Below are 24,434 nucleotides of genomic sequence, written 5' to 3' on the forward strand. Positions count from 1 at the left end.
AGGGTGGCTACAGAAAAGAATGCGACTCCCTTTTTATAAGGAGACACATGGAAAAGACAAGGGGTGATGGGCACACATTACTCCTAGAAAGATTCCAACCAGACACAAGAGGAGTATTTTTCACAATCAGAACAGCCAGCCACTGGAATAATCTCCCCAGGGAAGCGTTGGATTCCTCAACACTAGACACTTCTAAGATTCAGCTGGACAGGATGCTGGGACATCTAGTCTAGGTCATGCTTTGCCTTGAAAGGTTGGACCAGATGATCCTTGAAGTCCCTCCCAGCCTAGTGTTCCATGATTCACTCTGTTGACCCTGAAACAATCTTTAATGTCTGTGAAGGCGCCTATTACTCCCTTCTTCAGTTATCCTTTCCTCGTCCTAAGCAAATATTATTGCTTAGGACATGGAAACTGGTCAGCACCTTCACAGTAATAGTTGGGCACCAACTACAGCTTACAGTATCTCCTAGTGCTTTCCCTGGGAAGGCCTGGTGACACATGACACTGGTAGGCACATCCAGACTGATGACCTTTAGTCTGCTCCTCCACTATCTTTTTTTACCGCAAAGAAGGCCAGATGATGCAGCAGCTGAAATTAAGCAGCAGTTACATTGAAAAATGCTGACATCATGACAAAGTTGCTCTGACACCTTCCAGCTTCATCTACTAAGAACGCTCACTGGAGCTCTGATACCTCAGCTGAAACAAAATATTTTACATCCAGATAGACAAAGCTGTAATTTTTTTCCAGAATTATGAGTTTGACAGTGGCCACAGCATGCTCCTTGGGGCCCACTGGGCTTCAAAACCACAGTTCAGTATCTGCCATCCTGGGGTGTCACCAGCCACTCAACACCATGACTAGCACCAGCAATTATTCAGAGTGCTCTGCCACCACTACTACAGATGTTTCTAAAAAAGCAAAGATGAAGAAATAAAAGAAGCAAAACTATTTGCACTAAGTTTAAAACAGGATAGCTCTCTTCCTTGTCAAGTTGACTTGTCAATTTCTGGCAAAGCCATGTGCCAAAACCCTCTCAGCCAGTACCCTCTCTTGATGACCATAGTAGGTTTCACAGCTCTCTCCCTCCCAAAATCCTCCCTAGGTCAAACCAGCAATCACTTGCTTGAAGCCTACCCTGTTCCATCTTTACCCAAGAGCTAGGCTAGCCTGCCTCTTAACTGGCAATGCTTCACTTTCTGAAGATGTTAACATCTGTCATTTGCATTCAGGAGACACTGCCAGTTCTAAAAAGAATTTAAGAACATCTTCACCATCTTTCTTCCTACCTTCCCCTTCAACAATGAATGCTTTCAATAATAACCTCAATATTCCAGCTGGAGGAGAAGTTATTTTCAACTCAAAGAGCAGGCATTGAAGCAACTCCCTCCCCACACCTCCAAAATAATGCAAAATAGTGCTGTATATCTGCACCACTGTTTCAGCTAGCCAGCAGCATTTGGTACAGAAAGGGTCATGAACAACATACTACTTCCGATGGTTTTATTGGTCACAGGCAATGTTACAAAGCAGTTACACTGAATAATGCTGTCACAGTCATATCATAATGTGAGGTTGCTACAAACACATTTGAATTTCACACAGTGAAACTACTTCAGGTGGAAAAAAAAAAATATCAAGCTTGTAACAGAAGATAAAGAAAATACATTTGGTTAAAAGAAAAAAAATGGTCCCAGGATTTCAGCCCACTCAAACTGAAGCTAATGGAAAAGCTTCTATTGACTTCCAACAGGCTTCGAATCCAGCCTTCTACATCCCCTGACCAAGCTGTAATGCAAAATATCTCTCTGCTCAGTCACAGGCTCTTCATTCTTCTAACATACTTGTGCGTGACGTATTTTCTTCTCTTTAAATAAGAGCATAAATGTGTAATTGACTATGCCAAACTTTATATATAAACAGAGCCAATTTTGGCTCATCAGCTTTAGAGAGAGTGGGAGAATTAGGAAGGTGATTGCATGTGTACTGGAAAAGGAGGGAGTTCCTACACTCCTGAGTGCCTGTAGCAGCTGATTGTGTAGCCTGAAAGTTTCCAAGAAAGCTCATTACATGCTTCTTCAGAATTTACATCTGGCCATGTCTGCATTCAAGATGGGAAACTTATGCGAGTTGTAATTTGGATGATAGTGCACTAAAGACAGCTACAAATGCAGCTCTGTTCTGGTCATTTGTCACCAACAGACAAGTGAATGGCCTGCGAGCATCTACTTCAGTGATGAGATGTGCCATTACAGATGACAATCTTAGCAGTCTAAATAAGGAAACAATCTCAGGGCAAAAATTACCTTTTCTTGACAAAAATGGGTTTTCAGAACTGCAGCTGACAAAATTATTCACCAAATTGAGAAAGACATCTTTGCTTCAAGAAAGCAAAATCTTTGCAGCGAATTGAAGTTTAATTTGAAGTAAGATCACAGAATCGTTATAATTGTTTCTGGGAGCTCAGAGATATTCCTGAATTAATTTCTAATTTCTTGTGATTTGCAGGTGACTTGATGCATACAATTCCTGCTTAACCTGAGGATGCACTGAACAACATGCAACCTGTGCATCAAATTCTCCTTAGGTGTCGGAGACACCAGGGGGCAGCAACATATCAAGGCTTCCCAGATAACACAACTTTAGCCAGGCATCTTTTCTGTGCTGTGGAAGTTTCAGTTGCCAGTCCTACTAGCTTAGCATTAGTTTATCGAACCATTATTTTATAAGAACCAAAGCTCAGGATATAATTCATGCTTCAAGGAAAATTGGAGTGAGAAGTCCTCACTCCTTTTGAGGACTCAATGGTCACCAATGGTGACTCAATGGTCACCAAGAATGTAGTTATTTCCCAGAACTGTATTTGTTAAGTATTTATATTTGAAAGTAGAATACTGATCATAATTCATGCTTTATGAACTTTTCCCTCTCCAGTGCATATAAAAGATAACATTTTTGTTCGTGTCTCAGACTGTGATGATTAAAGGCTGTTAACATTTAATAATGGACATGGTTCTACCACATTCAAGTGGGAATGACAGGAGCTGCCATCCTGTGTTTCACACATAGTCCACCAGGAGTCCCTGAGATAGAAATACGGCACCCACTCTCCTCCCTACTGGCATTTTGGTCAAAAGTTCAATAAATGTTCCAGCTTATTAAAAAAAAAAAGTTTTCATTAATTAAAACCAGTCTATTTACAAATCAGTTGTGAAATGGATAACAACATTCCATAGGGAAAAAAAAAAATCAGACCCTTTCAAAAGCTGGTAAATATGTTTTTAACTGTAAAATTTCAGCTACTGGCTGTTTTCTGTCTTGATAGAAGCTGAGTCCAGTAAGTAATTCTATATCTCTGACCCGAGCTGTATGAAACTTCATTCTCTCTTCAACCCACATGGACTCAGATTTGCCATCCTATTGGGACAGAGGAGGAAAAGAAGAGATTGTAAACCATCTTTTTTGTTACATATATATATTAAGTTAGCAAAAGACATTTTGACATTTCATAGAAACAGAAAGCAGTCGCTGTTGGCAAGCATCTAACAAACAGAGAACACTGACTTAAAAATAGCTATAAGCTTGCCTGAATTTAATACTTGTTGTTACTTCCTTAATTACACAGACCGTGTTGCTGCACCAGAAGAAGTTGGCAATAATGTGGAATAGGAGGTGATGTCCAGCATCTATCCAACATCTATGATAAAACTATTTCTGAGCCTGACTTGGGCAGCAAGTTGTGTCATACTTTGCTGTAGGATAGGTCAACACACTTTCCATGCTTTGTTCTGGCTTATGTGGAGCATAGCTGTGTGCATTCCAATCACAATTTCAAAGTCTCAACTAGAAGCAACCGATGTTCTTCAGGAACATCTGTCTTCTCCCTTTGAGTACACATTTGGCCTAGCACTGACCTTCCTTTGTGGATGACTCATCTTATCCCAGAAGTTCTTCATCCTTCTCAGCTGTTGACTGGATATTTGTGCTGCAGAAGTCTGTGCGTGTATCACACTGATAATGGTCTCTAAATACTCTGACTCTGCTCTGATAGCACGAAGTTTTGCTCTTTAAACAGGGAACACCTATTTTCACATTTGAAGATATATACAGGCTTTAACATAGCTCTGTTTGCAGAACTATTGTTTTCTCTCTCAAGATTATCATGATAGACTGCCACACTTTTACAGTCTTACTAGTTAATTTCAAAGCAAAACAAGTTCAAGCCTGACTTCAGATGTATGTGGGGACTGAATAGACTACTTACTGCACAGCTTTCACTGTTGTCTTCTCTGTGAGGTACAATGAAAGGCAAGACATCTAGAGACCCTTCACAGTCCAGAGGAGTTTCAGAAGTATTTTTACAACTAGTCAGCACAATGAAGAAGTGAGTCGGAACTGGAACTTCTGAATTACTGGGGTGTCTGAAACACAAAAGACTGCTCTGTAAAATCCATCAAACCATACTTGCACCAAGAACAATGACAGCAAATCAGGTATACTCTGCCGTATCAGTTTTAGCAATCCACTTTTTTAGCCCAAAGAAAGCTTAGGCCTTAGGAAGGAAAATTCCAGATTACTATTTTGCAAATTCAGTTTGGCTTGTAGGCTGATGTGAGTAACAGGTTTGATGAGGCATAACAAACTGATTTATCATAAAAATGCCTTAAGAATCCACAGTACATGGAGAGTTCAGCCAGAATCCAGAAAACCACCTGCCTGCTGGCTTGAACCAATTTTGCTAACTAGTTTATTTGCATTCACAGCTTTGTAGTGGAACGCTGCCAGGTCAGGAAGTGCCAACCATGCCACCAGGGACAAGCCCCTGCCTTGTCTGCTCCTAGAGTCAATATCAAAAGATTTCAGGCTAGCAGACATTTTTCCACATGCAACATCTGCTCTTACACTTCACTTTCAGAGTTCAGGATGACACATTTTGAGGGTGCATTTTCTCTATGTGCTTGCAGCTTATTTTTAAGCTTTACACTTCCATACCTGCTTAGGGCTATTTGTCTGTCCCTCTGAACTGATATAACCTGACAAGGGCCCATCTCCACAAGATGCTTTTCTCGATAACAAATATCATAATTGCTTTTTGACCACTAATAGGAGAAAGAAACAAAGCATTAGAATGTGGAAAGGTTCCCACCTTTTCACTTTTGCTGGAGTATCATAGAGCCCATCAGAGTCATAATCAAACACAGGACCACTGACTACATTGATACCATTCCTGGCTGCAGCATATTCAGGTAGCAGGTATTGATGAAAGTAGTTCCATAACACTGAAACACAGTAATGGAAGTGGGAAACACATATCCAAGGTAGAATCTGTTAATACAACTGTGCAGATTTTTCAGGAATATAAATAGACATGATAAGCTAGGAAAATAATTAGTTATACAGCTGTTTATAGTTTTTAAAGGTTGCATCTAACTGGGCAGCAGCATGCACTGCAGTATCTCCTGACATTGTGGTTTCACAGCTACCCTAATCACAAACCTGATTGAGGCATAGTGATGCTGCTCCCTTGTGTCCTTGGATTTCTGTCACTGGAATGCAAATTGCAGAGAAGCTAGAGGAGGGAAGGCAACCTGTGTCTTACCACACTACCAAATTGGCCTGGATAGCTTTGTCACCCACACCTATGAGCTGTGAAGTACCAATATGATATTTTTAATTACAGTTAAGTGTCGACCTCTACTCTGTTACAAAACAGGACATTTCTTTGTCCAGAGGAAATGCTACCCTTTTTTTTTCACTAGGAAAATGCTTAATCCCCCTCACCCAAGAAAGCCAGGTCTTCATATTTTTTCTGAGACATCATTATTATCCTGTTTCAGGATAATACTGAGGCCCTAGACTCTTGCCTGGAACCCCATCTGAATTTAGAAGACATCCCTGAATTTGAAAGTAATTTAACTCACACAGTTATATATGGCATTGGTGTTCTCTAGAGCATATTCAGTTTAAAACCCCGTTTAGGTAGGCAGGAAAATGTAAGATGTCAGACATTAAATGTCTTGCACTATGTTCCCATGTAATGCGCCAGTTGATTAGGAATCATAAGCTCACAATGGTGGGCCTTTTTCACAAGACTGATAATCCTACTTCTGGGAACTTTTCATTGAGGTAAGAAGCCCGCAGTTGAGGGAGATCTTATTTTACAGAGACAGTTGAAGCAGGAATCATTTGCATGGTTTGGAAGCAAGCAAAAAAAAAAAACAAAACCAAAAACAAACAATAAAAAAACAGTAGCCTTTCTAAGATTCAACTGTGCATACAAAATACGCATATAAATAAATACCTTTAAATGCGGGATACATTGGCACAATGTTGCTAGTAAGCAAGGCATCATACTGATGTTTTTTTCCATCTATCATGAAATCTAAAACGAAAAAAAGCAATTAATTACTTGGATTTGTTACTTTAAGCTTGCATTTTCATGCTTCAAAAGACTGGTGTAAAAAGTTAAAGTGTAAAAGTTAAAGTGGAGCTGACCTAACTTCACTTTCCAAAGGTGATGTGGGTCTAAGTGCTAACTTCAGTACATGCTGTTTCCCATCCAAAATAAATAATCTCAGCAGCACCAGCAACTGCTCTTTTCAGAGGTACAAGGGACAAGTTTTTGTGAGATTTAAAAATACCAGAACAGACTTTTCAATTGTGGGGAAGGGAGTAAAATTCACTTCATGAGTGTCAGACCAATTTGCTCTTACTGCTAAATCTAGGCATAAAAATAGGAGCTCTAACAGAACTTAACAAATTACATTTGATATGGATGTTTAAATAACATACTACTCAATACTTTATGCAGTAAAGTCAATGTAAAATGCTTCCAAACCAGCTCAGCAACAATTCACAAACAATATAACCACTTACAAACAGAAAAATATTTTGTAACATGTTTGAGAATCAGAGCTATGTTCTTCAGATCAGTAATGAGTTGCTTTACTAAAGACCATATATGGCACACAACAGTATATTTCAAATAGAAAATAAACTTATCAAGACAGGTTTTTTATTAAGTGAAACATCCCTAAATTTTACTTTGGATGTTTCCATCCAAACACGTTTTGGGTGTTTCCAAGTAACACCCCTCTCACAAAGTGAATCTGCAATTTACTAGCTTGTCAGACTTGACTCAAGGTTTAGATGCTCCTTCCAGTTTCTTCTATGAGATGCCACTTTAGAAACCTGGTAAATTCCAAAGCTTTTGGAAAGTACTAAGTGACCTCGGACAACCCACTAACTGCTGAAGTGCCTAAAATGTTCTTCTTTTGCATACGCTGAACAGCAACAATTCAGCAACTACTGCTCTATACTCTGATTAGTTATCAGGAACATCGATAATGGACTATACCTACTACATTACAAATCATTTAAATCAGATATGCAGTACAATGAAGGCAACATACTTACTTGGAGGAGAAAGGAATCCATAAGTTAGGCGAGGATGATTGTTGTAAAACAAACACGTCTGGTTATGATTAAAAGAAATACGAGCATCCTTGTGTAAACAACTGGAGGTATTTTCTGTATCAGAAACCCATTTGTCCTATTGATGAGAAGAAAGTATCAACAGTAAAACAGATAGTTGACATACGATAATTCTCTTCAGTGTGGGGGACTGCAGAATGCTCAGTATTTAGCTGCTACTGCCTTTAAATACATGAAGGCTGTTAACTAAAATGCAAGAAATGTTCCTCTTTTGTCAGTGGAAAATGAGCCCTCCCATCTATTTTGTATATTTTGGAAACAAAGTGAACTGCAGCATTTTACTCAAGTTGAGAATATCATCTTCCAAATGAGAATCTAGAGGTGCCCATTAAAGATAACCTGATACACTGTAAATGTACTTGTCCATTCAGGCTAGCAGAGGCAACAAGATGTGTTACCATCTCTCTCCACTAGGCCACTTGTTCAGATTAACTGGTAGCTTCATGCCACTAACCTCAATATATTTAGCATCAAGCAAACGGCCCTGCCACATTACAAACACTTCTTTAAGACCATGAAACTGGTATTGAGCCCAGACTTTAAGAACAGCACTGGCAGACTGCTATGGCAGACCTACACTGCCAATCAGTAAGCCAGTGCAGACTCATAGGGCTTCTCTATGAAAGGCAATGGGCTCCTCACTTACTGGAGGATTTGCTTCCTCTGAAGGCAAAACTGCATCTCATTCCAAGAAGCACTAAATAGTCAAGGATAGTCCTTACTAACATAGGACAGTAAAGTTCATACACAATTCCTCTTTTTATCACACATGGTTCTATTTAGTTCCCTGGGAGACAGTACTGTGAGATCTAGGAAGCATTCAGGAATAACTTACATTTTTGTTAACAGAGTATGCACTCCACAGAGACATCCTGTAGTCCTTGCTGTACCCACTCACATAGCGGTAATGGTAAAGAAGACAGTAATTATGGCTCTTTTGCAGAACCCTGGGCCGTCCATAGGGCAAAGTAAGCTCCTCTATCTTCTTAACTGTGGCAGAAATAGTGCTTGTTACACTTCAATCAATAATGGTTATTAAGCATCTTCCTCTTTTATACACCCTCAATATGCTTGCCTCAATTTCCAATTTTCAAATAGAAAAGGCACAGTAACTAAAGAAAAAGATTGTCATTCTTATGTCAAAGGAAGAGTTTCTATGCTAAGAAAATAAATGACAAAGCAAGTATAAAGCAATCATTTAAACTTACGCTGTACAAATTAAGCTTATATTTAAAACAAAACAGTTTGCCATTTAAAACAGGAGATGGATCTAAGTTAGAATCTTTGTTGACTTTGTGTTTCAACTTAAATACAATGTGGGAACTGCTTTTAAGTAACATTCAGATAGAACAGAAACCAACTGTGGTGTTTTGAAATTTGCTAAGGGGACTATTTTAGTAGAAAACACAAAGTCATATGCAAAAGTGACATTTACAGGACTAAGAAATAGAGATTTAAATAAACGATACAGTGAAGGACTGGGTGAATTTTCTGATGTGCAAGGACTTGCTTTATAATTAATGTGATAGTCAAAACCTTCCTTCTCCCTCTTTCTCATGGACCACCTCTCTTTATAAAGTTTGTATACAGAGATAGAGATCTCCAAATATTTATGCATAATACTGCACAGGCGTTTTCGCAGACCCTTGCCTAAGGCATGGGCTATTTGTTGGCAAACTACTGCATCCAATGAAGAGTAAAGACTTTCTTTTGAAAATCCGCAGAAGGTATGTCATTAGAACCTGAAAAGTAAGGCAGTTAGCAACATAACTACTTTAGAGTCAATGCCATTTATCTTAAAGAAAAAACAACTAACAAAATAGAGTCATGAGAAACACATGCTCTTGCAATTATTTGCTGCAGTCAAATATCAGTAGAATGTTTGGGGTTTTAACTCACAAGGTACATTTCCATTTCATCAAAACATTGAATATTTACATTTTTGCCAACTGGAAACAAAAAGAAGGTTTTCAAGTTTTAAATTCTCTGATGTAAAATACAAACTTGAGGAAAACCAGCATATCATGGAAATATGTTAAAATAAAAATACTACTTTGCCTTTGAAAATGCAAGTATTTCCAATCATTACACAACTGGAATTATAACAAAGGTGTAAAAACATGTAGTCCTTAATGGACTACTTAATGGACTACTTAATAGGTCACTACCATCCACAAGTTATGCAGAACTACAATTTCAAGATAATTGTTTTAAATGGGAAAATAAATTGAGCAATGAATGCTGCAGGTTTTTTTCCACAGCAGTGCCGCAACACAAGAAAATGTCAAGATTATTACATTTATTTCTAACCCGTCAGGGAAAAACTAAACATTTTTTCATAAGACTAAAAATGCAGTTGATATTATGTTGTTCTTACAGGTCGTCAGGTTATGACATTCAATAAGGGAATATGCAAACTGAGGTAACTAATAAGCTCTAAATAGTCTAAGAATCATCTAAACTGGTTACTATAATTCTTTTATCTGTAATTGTGCTTTTCATATCAAATTAAAAGTAATAATTTCATCATCTTCAAGAAATTATTAAGACTAGTGCTAAGCCACTTCTCACTGATAACCTAAGCCAAATTCTTACTGTTTCAGAATCATAGGTTTAGAGACTTAGGTTCCTATTTGTACCAAACAGAAGAACCGAAGTAGGTTGTGTACCTGGCCTTGCCATGTTTCTTCAAAGCCAGGTTCAGCAGGCACTCAAACATCCACCTACACATCAGCAGTCTGTTCCTGTGAATCCATCTTACATGCTTCAGGGAAAGCACGCTGTACTGTACTAACTGGATTTCATCTTGCTGCTCTCATGATTGTTAATTTTAAAAGAGTTATTTTTAAAGGGTTCTGGGATTCATTTTAAAGAGATGTGCTGTTAGTGGAAAAGACTCAAGAAAGCTCTATCTGCTCTTTCTACCAGGACAAATTACACAAGCCAACAGAAGCCTTAAATCAGCCCTGAATAAGCAGCAAGCACTGGATCTTGTCTGTTACTGGCATTTAAGACCAGAGACCTACAGTGAGGTGTTTCCAAATAGAGTTTATCTGCATAAAAACCAAGGTTTTATGAACACTCACAAGGCAAGGTCTCAGCCTATTTCTCTGTCTGACAGCCTAATTGTCTTGATTTTCTTTTAAGGCATTAGCACTAAGGGCTACATTCTATTTTGGCTTACAATTGTCATGATTTATTTATTGTCTTACCTGCTACATGCTCAAAATAGTTTACTTTGCTTTACAAATCAGGAGCACATCTACAGCCTTGCAAATTGCAGCTCAAACATGGTATGTTCAATAAATGGAAATAAAACATACATAAAACAAGCAAAAGCTTCAAACCACATAATAACTCAACCACATAAAATACCCCTTTTGCTCCATTAAAAGTATGCTGCCATTGTGATGTCAGTATTTGCACAGATTTCTTCTCAGGTGCATACATGCACATTCCCTATACACCATTTTTGCTTCCTATCCTGAAATGCTCATTACTTCAGTGCTAGAAAAGTCAAAAGTATCAGATAATATGTATGCCATAAAGACACATGGAGTAGGATACATATTTATTTGTAGAACAAAGGGTTCAGTAAAATGATGTTTGAAAGCCTCAGAACTATAGCAAGCCCTAGCAAATATTTAAAAGTACTTGAGAGTTGCTCAGAAGTTTAACAAACACTTCATATTTTAATAATTCCTACCTTTTTTAACATTTTATATTAATAGCTAAAGTTCTTACCTTCTTTTTCAGTGAGATTTAAACGCTGGTGAAAATCCTTTACTGGCAAGCCCTGTAATTATAAAGCAAAAACAGTGAGATTCTACTAAGTATCAGTGCCCTACAAAGCATATTATGAGCCATTACTACACTTAAAGTACTGAGTGTAACATCTGCCTTGCACTGTACATAACTGTGACATCTATTGGCTAGAGGCTATGGAGAATTTCCAGAAGCAAACTGGTTTTGCCAAAGGCAAATCTACAGTCTTGAAAACCACAGCCCAAATGCACAACATTCACAGAAGGGAAATTTCAGCATAATTCAGTAAAGCAAGCAAGAACTGAATGCTTTCCCCATCAATGCTTGCTTCTACGGCATCTTCCAGGCTCTGTAGACCTGAATATGACTTCACATAAGCAGACTGCAAAAATGGATATACAAATAAAGGCTGGTACCCCCTAACCCTAGGCAAGATTTGATTTTGAAACCAACAATAGGGAACTGCTCAGCTGGTGAATAAACACAGGAGAATCCAGAGAGTTTCATTCTTTGAACGCAACACAGCTGTCTGCCTCCACTTTAACAACTTCAGTACTTACCCCTGTCCTGCAGGAGCAGCCAAGGCTCACTGAGAAGGCTCTTTGTCCCACCAAAGAACATTCAGAAGGATGGCTTGTTTCTGTGGGATGTTGGGGTGTGTAAACAGTATTCCTTAACAGATGGTTTAGGCGACCATGAGTTCCATTGTTTGGGGCTGGTTTCAAATCAAGCAAATCTATGAAGAATTCAAGTGATATTAGCAGGATTAGAAAGACTGTTGTACACTGCTGATTCTATTGTGATTACAAGGATGGGGGAGTCAATAAAGCTGCCCTGCTTGCTGATCACAATGCCCAAAAGGGAAAGCACACATGTTCTCAGCTAGAGCTCAGGATAGTATTAGTCTGCTTGTAATAAGAGACAGAACAAGTGCAAGAAAGTGGCAGAGGTTGACATCTGAGGATAAATGAACTTCCAGAATCCAAACTTGCAGTGGGGGACAGAACGGCAGTCTCAAACACATGAAACTAATGACTATGTAACATTGGAGCTCTGGGGGGTAAGTCTGGGGGATTTTTGGTTTATTAGTTTTGGATTATTTTTTTTTACTTCTATGAATATTAAATACATAAGCACCACTGAAGAGTAAAGCCATAAAAGAGCCTAGGCAGAACACAGGTTTCTGCTTACATCTAAAACATCACTTGCATCTAAAATTTTAAGATTCAAAATTGTCACAAAAGGAGCCTAACCAGAAAAACATCTCTACCCTAAATACCTAAATCTGCCATTAAAGTAACTCAAACAACTGGAAGCTGCCTACCACCAATGCTTGGAGATATTTCAGACACCTTCAAAATACTGAAGAGTTCAAGCTCTGTTTCACGCTTAATCCACACTAGCATTCATAGTTTTGTTGTTTCTCCACTTAACTCATATGGAATCCACGAAATAAGATATTTTCAAAACACAGCAGGCACACTTGTATCCAAAAGGCTGGTGTCTAGATCACCTACCTACAGCACAAGAGTTAGAGCTGAATTTCCCTTCCTGCATGGGGAACTGAACACATGCAGGAAGGGAAGTTCAGCACCACTCCTGTAACAAACAAAACAGCTTCAGCTGGAGGAAATGACATTCCTCCAGATGAAGCTGCTTTTCTTTGGAAGAATAAACCAGCCTTTCTTATCCTAGCAGTCCCTGCTCCAATGTATATATCACACAAAGCTGCAAAAAACCAAATCAGAACCAGTCCCGGAACTCAGGTCACCACTTCAGCAGCTAAATTACACGGTTACGTTACTATTATTTTAAGTGGAGTATCCAGGAATTCACAACGCCCCAGAAATCCCCAAGTCTGGCAACATGGAAAACCTGAGTTGAAATTCCCCTATTTAGACAAGACAGTTGCACATATCCGGTGCTTGCACTTTAAGTGATGAGAGATGTTGGACAAATGGGAAACTCTCTTCTCAGGCTACATTTTGCAAGAAGATGTAATCAGCCACCTCCAAGAGAAACACTAGAGCCCAAAAAAACATGTGAAAGAAGATGCCTTTCTGCAGTCCAGAAGGCATTTAAGCCCTGCACAAGGAAAGGGTTGAGTAAGTCACCTTGCTTCATTCTCTTATCTGGAAGTTAATGTGCTGGCTTTTGCACATCCTATTATTCTTTCTATACAGGATAGAAAATCTAGACCTCGATGACTGCACTTAAAAAACATCTGATCTGTTACTGAACCTGCTTCACTGGGATGCCAGTAAGGACTTTACCCCTCCTATGCAGAATACACAGATCAGGGTCATGAGGAGGTTCAAGATCAGTTGTGACATAAGAAGACTAGATGGTCTTAAGGTTCTTTCCAACCCTAACTATTCTATGATTCTAAGACAGCAAAGTAAGCAAGACTGCAAAAGGCAGGCTTCCTGACAATGGCCTATTTCCTATTCCAGCAAAGAATTTAAACACGTGGTTTAAACATGGTATACCTGAATATTGCCACTGATCTTAAGCACGTGCAGTGATCCCTGTAAGTGCTTTCTGGATCAAACCCTTTGGTAAAACTTTGTCTCTCAAAGTCTTGTAAAGTAGTCAGTTTTAGTAGTGGTGAGTCAAACTACCAGCTCTGGAGCAGCCAGAGGAGTACACAGGGTGACCAGCGGAGAGATGTAAGGTGGCCTGACCAGTAGATCCTAAACAGCCGTTAGTCATTTAGAAGGCTGGACCTTTCTCAAAAAACAAGCAGCTTTTTATTTGTGAAAATGAGCAGTGAGTTTTAAGGACAAATTTCTAAGGACACTTAAAAACCTGCCATTAGAAGATTTATAATGCCCAAAAGATATTATGTTTTACTGAACAAAGATGACCCCCATCAATTGTACTTACCACACATTAAATTATATACTTCAATGTTTTCAAATGGATCAACTTTAGTACGAAACTTGAATCCTGGTCCAAACCCAATAAAGATAGCCTAGGATTTACAGAGAAAAATAAAGTGGAACTCTGTTTAGAACAAGTTAAAATGGAAAATATCTTCATATTCAGAGGGCATTTTCTGCTAAGAACTTAAACTTTACCAGCATAGTATGGATCAAGTCAAAAAACAATTTTTTCTTTAAAAAAGTAAGAATATTTTTTTATAGTAGTAAGAGTATCAGGAAACTGTCTCATTGTTGCCTTTAAAAAATTGCCTTCAGCCATTTATGATGTACCTTGCTCTTCTTTGCTTTTAAGGAAGTTAAATTCATTTTCTTAAATGCTTTGAGGAATTTAATAAACAGAAAACGTTGAGCCAAAATAGCCATCGCATTTCATGCCCTATAAACAAGGTGGAAGCTTTTGACTTAAGGCTATAAAAACATCTGTTGGTAGCAATGCTTTAAATGGTTTAAGCAAAGGCAAGATCCTAGGCTTCTACGCCTGGTTTGCAGCTGTTCTTTCTTCTTGCAACCACTTCCCGAGCTGTATTGGCACAAGTTATTGTGTAGCCGTACAGCAAACCTGATCCAGAAACACAGCCAGCTCAAAAAACTTCTTTCCTGCTGTCTCTTTTCCTTCTGGTTCAGTTCTCCGACCTACTTACCACTGCAGCCATGCAAAGCTTACACCAGCATAGAGCAGGGTTTGCTGCAGGAGTAAGAACAAGGAGGCAAGGGTAGCAAATGCTTAACTCAACTGCTGCCCCCCTAAAAAAAACCTGTTTTTAAACTTATCCTGAGATATTCATCTTATTTGTGGTATCAAGATACTGAATGAGTGATAGATGTTTTGCACTCCGTAGCATCTTCCTGTGTAAGATCTCAAAGCTCTTTGCAACGCAATTGTCTCAGGCTTCATAGCTGTATGGCAAAAATTAGAGCTTCAACTCTAACTGCTTTTTTTGACATTAAAGCATAATTCAGGCTGACATTCTGCAACTGTTGATACTGTAGGCTAATAATTTACTTGACAAGCCTAATTTGAACCAGATGAGGCAGGAACATGCTACCTCCTTTCTGTTGAACTAGTTAATTACAGAGCATGAAATTCATGCTGCTATAATGTTAGCCGCAAAAGGATAAAACATGTTTGGTTTAAGACCAGTTGGGGCTTTTATGAACTGACAATCACAAGCCTAGAAGAAGTCTGAACCAGAACAAAAGAAATTACACAAGTCAAACTGTAGCAGAGAGAATATGCTAAAACTGGCATTTGGTATCACGTGGACTTGTTGGTTGTAAGCCATTACCAGGTACCCTATCAACAGGTTTCTCACTGTCAAATCAGGGAAAAAGAGTAGGCCTGGAAGGGTAAACTGATACAATATTAACACTGCTTTTGGCTAGCAGTTTGATGCCAACACTACATTATTCTACAAGACATGAAAAGTTAGGCTTTTAAGTGAAATCTATGCTTCACATTGCCTATGTAGGTTTCTTCATAAAAGTTGCTTTCAGTAATTTTTTTTAAATAGAGGGTTCTCTCTATATAGATGTGCTTACACATATTAACTGTAATAGTAGCAAGTACCTCGTAACTGTTAGTGGACTGCATCCTCAAAACCAGCTATTTCAAATGAAAAGTATTGCTTTTCATTGTTTTGATAGCAGAAACTAAAGCAGAGGATAGGTTAAGTGACTTCCCCAAATTAGATGGAGCTGCCTAAGAATCTGATTTCGTGTTTCCCTATGATCTCTCCCATTTCTCATTAAAGAGAAGAATTTCAGGACTCTCCTTGTTTTAAACAACCGACATGCTTTCTCCTGTACCTCAGAACAGCGATACATAATCTAGCATGACACAGCAGAATTACGGAGCTGGGAGATAATCTAGTGAACTTTCACAAAAGACAGGATCAAAAGTAATTATGTATTTTGCAAAAGATGCTTGTCTGACCAGTTGTTAAGTAACACCTTCAGTGGAAGCTCCACAGACTTCCAGGGCGAACTGTTGTACTCGCTAATGGTTTAAAAAAGAAGTTTTCTAATAAACAAATCAACTCTTCTTTACTGCAGCTTAAGCTTGTTACTTCCGTTCTTAGGCAACCCAGAAAACAAGGAATGGACTAGCCTTACAGCCCATGGAGACTGGTCGGCTAGGGAACAACTTTGCTTGCAAAGGCCTGGACAGCAAGCTGAACATGAGCCAGCAGCACACCTTGGCAGCAAAGGTCAGCAGTATCGCATGCTGTATAAACAGAAGCTGAGCCAGCAGGTTGAGGTAAGGGATTATCCCTCTCTACTCAGCATTTCTTTACGCCATATGAGGATTCTGCACCTCCAACATAAAGGAATGACATCAATAAAGAATCATCACAAATTCAGTAGAGGACCCCCAAGATGGTTGGGGGCTGAAGCTCCTGCCCTGGGAAGATGAACTTGTTCAGAATGGAAAAGAAATTGCCTCAGGTGGACATAACAGCAGTCCCCCATCATCAAAGAGACTGCCACTTCAGTGCTACACAGTGGGAGGCAGAGACACAATAGGCATAAACTGAAATAAGAAAGGTTCTGGCTGGCTATAACTAAACAGATTTACAAAAGGAGAACAGTCGGGCAATGGAATGAGTTGGTTAGAAGCTGTAGAGCCTCTATCCTTAGCAGTTTCAAAGACAACTGGGTAAAGCCTGAGTAACGTGGTGTGATCTCACAGCTGACTGTGTTTTAAGTAGAGGTGGGACTAGGGACCTCCTGAGGTCTTCCAATCTGAATTCTCTTAAGACCTACAATTACTGTGTTGACGATTCGATAAGTTCTCTCTTTTCCTGCTTTTAATGTTACAACCAACCAAAATGGTGCAATTTTGACTCTTAACAGTACAGTGAAATCTCTGGGGTAAGTCCTGTTGGGTTTTTGCCCAAATCTTATGACAGTGGAATCCCACCCTCTGTTGGTTACCCAGCACATCGTAATAGGAATGCTACAAATGCTTGATTTCTTTATTTGCAGATGGAATAATGTTACATATCTTTAAAAACTTAAGTCTCACACCCAGCAAACACAACATTCGGAAATAAAAGGAGCTAAAAATAAGAGCTAGCGTAAGTTTAAGTCTCACCTGCATACTGGGGAAGCGATTGTCTGAACCATGGAATCCACCTGTACATCTTTTAATCTCAAGCGGTTTCCTATTAAAAATTCACAGTTTCTGTAACTCACACTTTATAAATCATATCAGTATAAACCGCATTCAGTAATGCACTGTCCATGTATCTATTTAAAGATTCTTAAAGGCTTGTCCATAGGGAATAGAAAGTCTTTAGAAAGAATAGAAAGCTCTGGAAAAGAATGCCTTGAAAATAACTTCTTCTGCAAATGTTATCTGCAGATAGTTTCCTCAGCAAATGTTATCCCTTTGGAATTCGCAAATGTTCAGAGTAATTTAAAGCCAAATATCAGATTACAGATAAGCAAAATGCTTGTTCTTAGGGTAACAGATTTTCACTGTCATTCAGGTAACAGAACTTCACAGTACTTCATACAAATAGATTCTTAATATTTCTTTGGTTTTTAATAAAAACTTGCTCACAGTGTTAGACAACAGGACTTACTGAATACGCAGACTGAAACCCTTTTGGTTTTTGAACAGAGGTGCTCAAAATTCTATTATTATAGCAGATGCTATTGTTCTGGGACTTGTAAAGTCATTGGTCAGAACATGTAACTAATAATAGCAGGCCCAGTAAATTCAATACATTCCAGTGGATCATTCAAAAGACTGATTCAACTAAGTAGTTAAGCACATGCTTAGCTTTCAACACTCACTTTGAAAATTCCTAAAGCATGGCAAGGCATGCTCAAGTATCTGAAAAAGTTTCTAACATTTGAAGTATGCACTGTTTCTTTGCAATGTCCTTTTGCTATGACAAACAAGAATACCATGCTTTAATAGCTATCACTGATAGTTATTAGAAGAGAATAGCATTTGGAAGAGAAATGCTATGAGAAAACAAGAAATTATTAAATTATTTACTGTATAATCAAGTACTGAAAACTGTAACTTACCTAGCAAGCTGCCATTGGGAGTCTAAATAGAAGTGCAATGGTTCAATCCGGTCATTATATGAATAATGGAAACGTTTGGGTAGCATCTGTTTCATGTAAGCTTTGAAAGGCTGATTTGGTTCTAGGCACTGAAAAATTTAACGTATAAAATGTATGCTTCACCAAACTTCTGCTTATGTCATGAACAGTTCTTACAATGCACTTCAATAGCAAAGGTCCTGCAATAACTTCCACTAAGGACAACAGGACTCTGTCAGGTTTAGATTCTTATGGTCTGGGGACACGACTAATAACCATTTAAATAACAAATACTGTCTGGTTTTGCATTCAGTAGTTATTGGAATAATATTTACATTGGATTATGGACACAACTTCTTTTTTTACAGAAAATTATACAGAACCAAACAGTATGGATTAGAATTAATGAAGATTTACACCAAAATATGAACATCATGATACATTCACAAGTTGTAGACTATCCACTGCAATAATTCTACCTCTCTGCAATACAGAAAATAACAGACATTCAAAGGGTTTTCAGATTGATCCCTCAGGGACAAATAGATTTTTCCACCAAGATCCATTAATGATTTAAAAAACAAAAACCACCCCCAAAACAAAAAAAAAAAAAAAAGAAAATACCCACAAACACACACAAAAAGAAAAACACCAAACAAAAACCTCTACTGTAATATTGGAATTTTTGAAAAGTGAAGTATCTATACAAACAGCACTGCTCTCACCACCAGCAGTGTCTGCACAACCGAGTGGCAAACTGATTGTGGTGCAGGCATTAAGAACAGGTATAGAGCAGAAAAGCAAGTTTCTGAAGATGAAGGAAAAAAAAAAAAATAAGGGAAAAAAAATCTATAACCTCTCTCAAAGCTGTTTATCTAAAAGGTGTGGGCAAGAAAATCTCATGCTTGTCCAGGAAATGGAGCTGAGCTTTACACTGACTTGGCCCTCAGCCAGTATGGTCCAGATACACAAGTTCTCAGTTTGAAGAGCAACATGATACAGTTAGTGAAAAGAGTTGAGCACAAAACCCTAGTTAATGCACAACCAAAAAGCCATATGACACCTTACTCAACTTTGACCTTCCCCTGAGTGGAACTACTTTTGTTGTTAACTGCATTGCGTATGGAAGGTCACCAATTCAAAGTCCATATGCTATGCAAGTAGCCCAGCAAACAGCTGATGCTATAAAATACTGTAAACGTCAATAGAAATTAAGCTAGAACAACAAACACAAAGACACTTACTGTGAGGTTTCTGACAATGCCTTCATAATTAACTGGAAGAATCATATGTAAGAATTAGACACCTAAGTTAAAAAAAAAAATCAGATGTAAAATGAAAGCATTCCCATCACATCATATAATTGGCTTGAGTTTCAAAAAAAATCTGGACATAAGAAGTTATTTTTCCAGAATGAAAACCACATGGAACAAAACAATCACTAAACTGTCATGCTACTGCTTTTATGAGCTTCTAGTTCACAGTTCTCCTCCCCTTGCTTACTTATTGAAAGATTTAAAATTTTAAACTATGTTAGCCACAGTTAGAAAAATAATCCAAGAAGTACATTTTCACAAAAGAGGCAACTAAATGCTGCACTAACCAAGCTGGGTTTTTCCTTCTTGCTAATAAACTTCTAAGCAAAAAGAAACAAATATAACAACCAGGGCAGCAGTTTTATCTGGCAAGCATCCTTAGAAAGATAGCCAAGTGCAAGCTGGCTGAGATCCAGATACTTAGACTCAAATCAAAAAGGACCATTACATCATTTAGTTTGACATTTTGTATAACACAGGCCCATTACATTTCACACAGTTACTCTGTCCTGAGTCTGATACTCAAAGCATGTAAAGGATCACACTGGCAAGGAAACTATTAATAACTCCTACATAGATATATGCAGTTTTACAAAGACAACTTATGCTCCTTCGTGAAAACAGTGCACATTTCAAAAGCAGGAGATGCTCTGCTTTTCTTCTTCCTGAACTTGTTTCTCCAGGGAGAACCTGTAACTGCATTTGAGAACTCCCATCTCTCCAAGGAAACATTTAAACCAATCTGGAATAGCATCAAGCAATAAAGTAAACAGGACTTAAAGTCACTGGGGTTGAGGTCTACAACTTTTAAAGGGCATGGAGAAGAATAACCTAGATAGACAAAAAAAAAACTATCAGGTGTGAAGGGAACACCTGTATCCAACATTAAAAAGTATTAAAACCAGCAGGCATTAAGTGTTCATCTAAAATGAGACTGCATGGGTTGGATGAGGCTTTGAGCAACCTGGTCTAGTGGAAGGTGTTGCTGCCCATGGCAAGGGGGTTAGAACTAGATGATCTTTGATTTCCCTCCCAACCCAAACCATTCTGTGATTCTAGAATTCTATGAATCAAAGTTTAAAATTTTTAAAGCATTCATTGATTTTTATTCAGGCTTATTTTCTTATTTATGCTTATGTGTAGTTTACTCAGCTGCTGTCAGGCCATTTGACCATTTTTTTTTATATGTAAAAGATAGTAACAGTCTAACATTCCTTTAAGACAGAAATACAGCAAATTCATATATAAACTGGTAAATCAGAAAATGAGGTGAAACATGAGGGGGGCATTTTTGGGCTGTCTTGAGCACCGAAGATCTAGTTCAAAGGAATGCCATTCACAAGGCAAAAGCATTTGCAGTTGGTCACTCCGAGGCAGCCACCAAAAGCAACCTGTAGGATTCAAATGAACTTTCAGCCCAGCCTTTAAAAAACACAGGTGCACTACTTCTTATTTCCTCTTCATCATTACCCAGGTTGTACCTAGTTGACCTCCACTCAGGTTTACCAATGGAATATATGAATCCTAAGACTGTATTCATAAAGTACAAAAGTGTATAACCAAGTAACAAAAATTAGTTTAGCAATTACATACAAGAGAAATACTCATCTGGAACATTATTAGGTCTTAGGCGAGCTGCAGGACCAGGTACTACCATGAAATCTTGAACATTGTCCAGATAGCTGTTCAGATATGCTGTTTTTCTGCAGCTCCCTGCTTCCATCCCTGCAAAGGGAAATAAAGTTCATTTAAAAATGGGAATACCAGTGTAGAAAAACCTTGTTGAGGCCAAAATAGTCTGATTCTCACCTACACCGATTATCTCTTGCATGATCTTGATAGTACAGAGCATAATTTCTACAGGTATTGGCTGCATCATTAACCTTGCCAGAAACATGCAAGTATAAACTCAGAATATTATTATAAAAGCAAGTATTAAATTCTGATCTATTTTATAAAATTTAATTTACCATGATCTGATATGAAAATAATGTTCAGGCATTTATGCAAGTTCATTTGCTTGAGACCATCCATCAGCATCCCTACTATGTTGTCCACTCTCTGTAATGCCATAATGACCTGTAGGGCAAAATTGGAACGTAAAGTAAGTGTTAACACTTCAATTAAGAATTGAATTTATTTCTAGAGAGTGAATAAATTTTAACTGTAACAGTTTGTGCTAATAAAGAACAAGGAGCTCTTCTTACAGACTTCAAAGCTAGATGCAGTCCAGATATGTATGAAGGACACAGGGGACCTAAAACTGCAGCAACTCCCACGTTATAGCCAGTGAGGGTGGTTTGGGTGGTTTTAAAAGTATGAAATAAAGGATGTTTATTGCATTATGAGGGGTACAACCAAGAGCAACATGGAATGTCTTGCCTAAGAGTGCAGATGCTGATGGGAGAACACCAGAGGGCTGAAGAGAATAGAGGAAGCCAAGCCTCAGTACTCTTCCTCAGAATCCCTGTTGAGAGAAACCCTGGAGTAAACTGTCCTTGAAATTGTGACTGGATATCAGTCTCAAATTATTTTAAAGGGACTGAAAAAGCCTAGAACAAACTACCAGCCTAGCCTTGTTCATGATCAGGGGTCTGGCGTTCAAGCTCATTTGCACAGGTACAGCCACTGGAGCTACTTTTGAATACTTGCCAAGTAAACAGTGCCCAAAAAAAAGTACTTTTTAATTAAGTTATTCTGTTACCTCATTATGCTACTTGTATAAGCTGTCTGGGTTTATGTGAACAAAGATGAGATGCTCCTGGGGAGACTATGTTCAAACCCTCAGGATCTTTTTCTCCAAAGCATTCCTGACATACAGAACTTCAGATCCACTTATTAGTCAAAGAAAACTATAATCAATTTCAACGCTTTCCCTATACTGCAGTTCTAATTAGTTGTCTGATACTTCACTGAGCACTTACACTCACCTTTCAGTTCCTTAAAGAAACAGTAACCATTAATACCTTCGAAATTGGCAAGAGGTTTCTACTGTTGTCACCACTGAGGTTAAATACCGGATTAAGATGCCCAAACTTCCTGACCATTCAAGACAAGAGAATTTTACAAAGTTCCTGAATTTCCAGGAGCTTTTTCCTTTGCATTTTTCACTGTGGTTTATTAAAAGGTAGTGCTGTTTAGCAGTTCTGAAAATAGTAGCTGTCTCAAAAAACATTCTTATTTATAAAGTAGGTACAGCACAGACTGTGATGGGGTGAATATCCCTTTTATCACCCTCTTTCCAAGAACATATAAAATCTAACCACAGGGAGATAAGACCAATATTCACCTAACCTTTGTACAGAGACTGTGGGAAAACAAATGACAACTATAACATGAATGCTTAACCACCAAAATTTGGACCATTGCTATAAAAATCTATTCTTGCTAAATTGAAAGTATACAAACTTTCTGTGGTTCCCCCACCCCAAATCAACATAAAGAATTAGTAACAATAGATAAAACTACATACAACACATATCAAAAAATGCTTTTGCAATTTAAAAGTTATTGAAATAAATAAAATAGGAGTTAGACTTACTAAATAGGCTGTTTATTACATGCTTTGATATCAGTGTTAATTATGGATGGACTGTCTATTCACAATTCTTTTTCCTCATAAGCATACTGAACACGGTTTTGGTTAACCTGACATGAATCATGAAAGTTTATTATAGAGTCAGAGCAAAGATCCACATTTTAAAAAAATAAGAAAATTAAGAAACTACAAAACTACTTACTCCGCTGCTTACTGGTCCAAACATATGGCCCGAGGAATCTGGTTCTTCTAAATACAGAGTGTAAAAGTGTGGTCTATATCAAACAGTACCAAAAATGTCATATTTTACATACATGTTGAGACAGTTTGAAGAGATTATATTTCAACAATGGATGTCAAATATTGGAAACAACACTGTCAGAGGAAGGACACATTAAAGGGAAATAGAGAAATGTAACTTAATTATAACAGATTTCAGTCATAGAAACAGGCTTGCATTAAATACTTTAACTCTGTTAGAATACTGTATAAGATACTGTTTGAAGCAGAAATAATATTTACAAAGCGATTAACTGCAACACCACTTGAACGGGAATTTGCAGTTGCATATGTACCTTTCATCTTCAGGTAACTGCAGCCAGCGGAGAACAGTTACCACCCTTTCTTCAAAGGGGATTGAGCTGTATCAGAACAACAGAAGATCAACCAACCTTGCACTTCCAAAAGCTAAAAAATTTTAGTCACACATTACAAAGTCAATGTACTTTAGCAAAGAAATTTTAATTCAACTAGACACCATTAATGGTGATTTAGCAGGATGCAAGTTTATTCTAATTGCCTACGAGTCTACAGAAGTTAACGGCCTGATCTAAAGCTCCCTTGAATATTATCCCCGTTGATTGTACTGTGATTAGAATAAAGCTCTCAGTATTGTGTTTATTATACAAAGAGAATAATTGGCTTTGAGGTGCAAAATCATATGCAAGTTTTCACTCCTGTACTATATTTTGAAAAAGTTTCAGATTGGGGATGGTTTGTTGTTGGGTTTGGCTGGTTGGGTTTTGATATGAGTTTTGTTGTTGTTTTGTTAAATGTTTAAACAGTTTGAATACAAGTTCTCAATTATGTCACAAAGTAGATGCTCTATATCAAGGAGACCAACAATATGCATGTTGACCTAGAACAAGATGAGGCACCCACAAAATTAGTAATTCAGCTACTCCATACAAGTTCAAGTAATGAGGTACAAGTTCCTAACAAAAAAAAGATCTAAGGCGACAATCAGAATTTGATTGCTATAAGAAGAGTATAGGAAATAATCCTAGGAAGATCAAAGTGAAAAGCCTGATTTC

At 38.0% G+C, this 24,434-nt stretch overlaps 1 protein-coding gene across 3 annotated transcripts in view; it reads right to left on the reverse strand.

Moving 5' to 3' along the window:
- Positions 1 to 3,166: 3,166 nt before the first annotated feature.
- ENPP1 (ectonucleotide pyrophosphatase/phosphodiesterase 1) overlaps positions 3,167 to 24,434 on the reverse strand; it is a 54,482-nt gene continuing 33,214 nt past the window's right edge. For 2 of the 3 annotated variants that reach the window (XM_061474872.1, XM_061474873.1), the window contains 16 exons: positions 23,697 to 23,762; positions 23,324 to 23,396; positions 21,554 to 21,662; positions 21,177 to 21,308; positions 19,512 to 19,543; positions 18,250 to 18,377; positions 17,303 to 17,372; positions 14,150 to 14,237; positions 11,824 to 11,999; positions 11,243 to 11,294; positions 8,334 to 8,488; positions 7,421 to 7,556; positions 6,306 to 6,386; positions 5,151 to 5,283; positions 4,269 to 4,425; positions 3,167 to 3,421 (listed from right to left, as the gene is read on the reverse strand). In XM_061474872.1, the coding sequence (XP_061330856.1) occupies positions 3,254 to 3,421; positions 4,269 to 4,425; positions 5,151 to 5,283; positions 6,306 to 6,386; positions 7,421 to 7,556; positions 8,334 to 8,488; positions 11,243 to 11,294; positions 11,824 to 11,999; positions 14,150 to 14,237; positions 17,303 to 17,372; positions 18,250 to 18,377; positions 19,512 to 19,543; positions 21,177 to 21,308; positions 21,554 to 21,662; positions 23,324 to 23,396; positions 23,697 to 23,762 (1,756 nt within the window). In that variant the 3' untranslated portion in view covers positions 3,167 to 3,253. Of the gene's footprint in view, positions 3,422 to 4,268; positions 4,426 to 5,150; positions 5,284 to 6,305; positions 6,387 to 7,420; positions 7,557 to 8,333; positions 8,489 to 11,242; positions 11,295 to 11,823; positions 12,000 to 14,149; positions 14,238 to 17,302; positions 17,373 to 18,249; positions 18,378 to 19,511; positions 19,544 to 21,176; positions 21,309 to 21,553; positions 21,663 to 23,323; positions 23,397 to 23,696; positions 23,763 to 24,434 lie in introns of those variants that run through there. The other variant, XM_061474874.1, reaches the window with a different exon arrangement.

This window comes from Pezoporus flaviventris, unplaced genomic scaffold (genome assembly GCF_033815535.1).
Source record: "Pezoporus flaviventris isolate CSIRO_AGI_PZ_B2104156 unplaced genomic scaffold, CSIRO_AGI_Pfla_v1 ptg000081l, whole genome shotgun sequence".
NCBI lineage: Eukaryota > Metazoa > Chordata > Aves > Psittaciformes > Psittacidae > Pezoporus > Pezoporus flaviventris.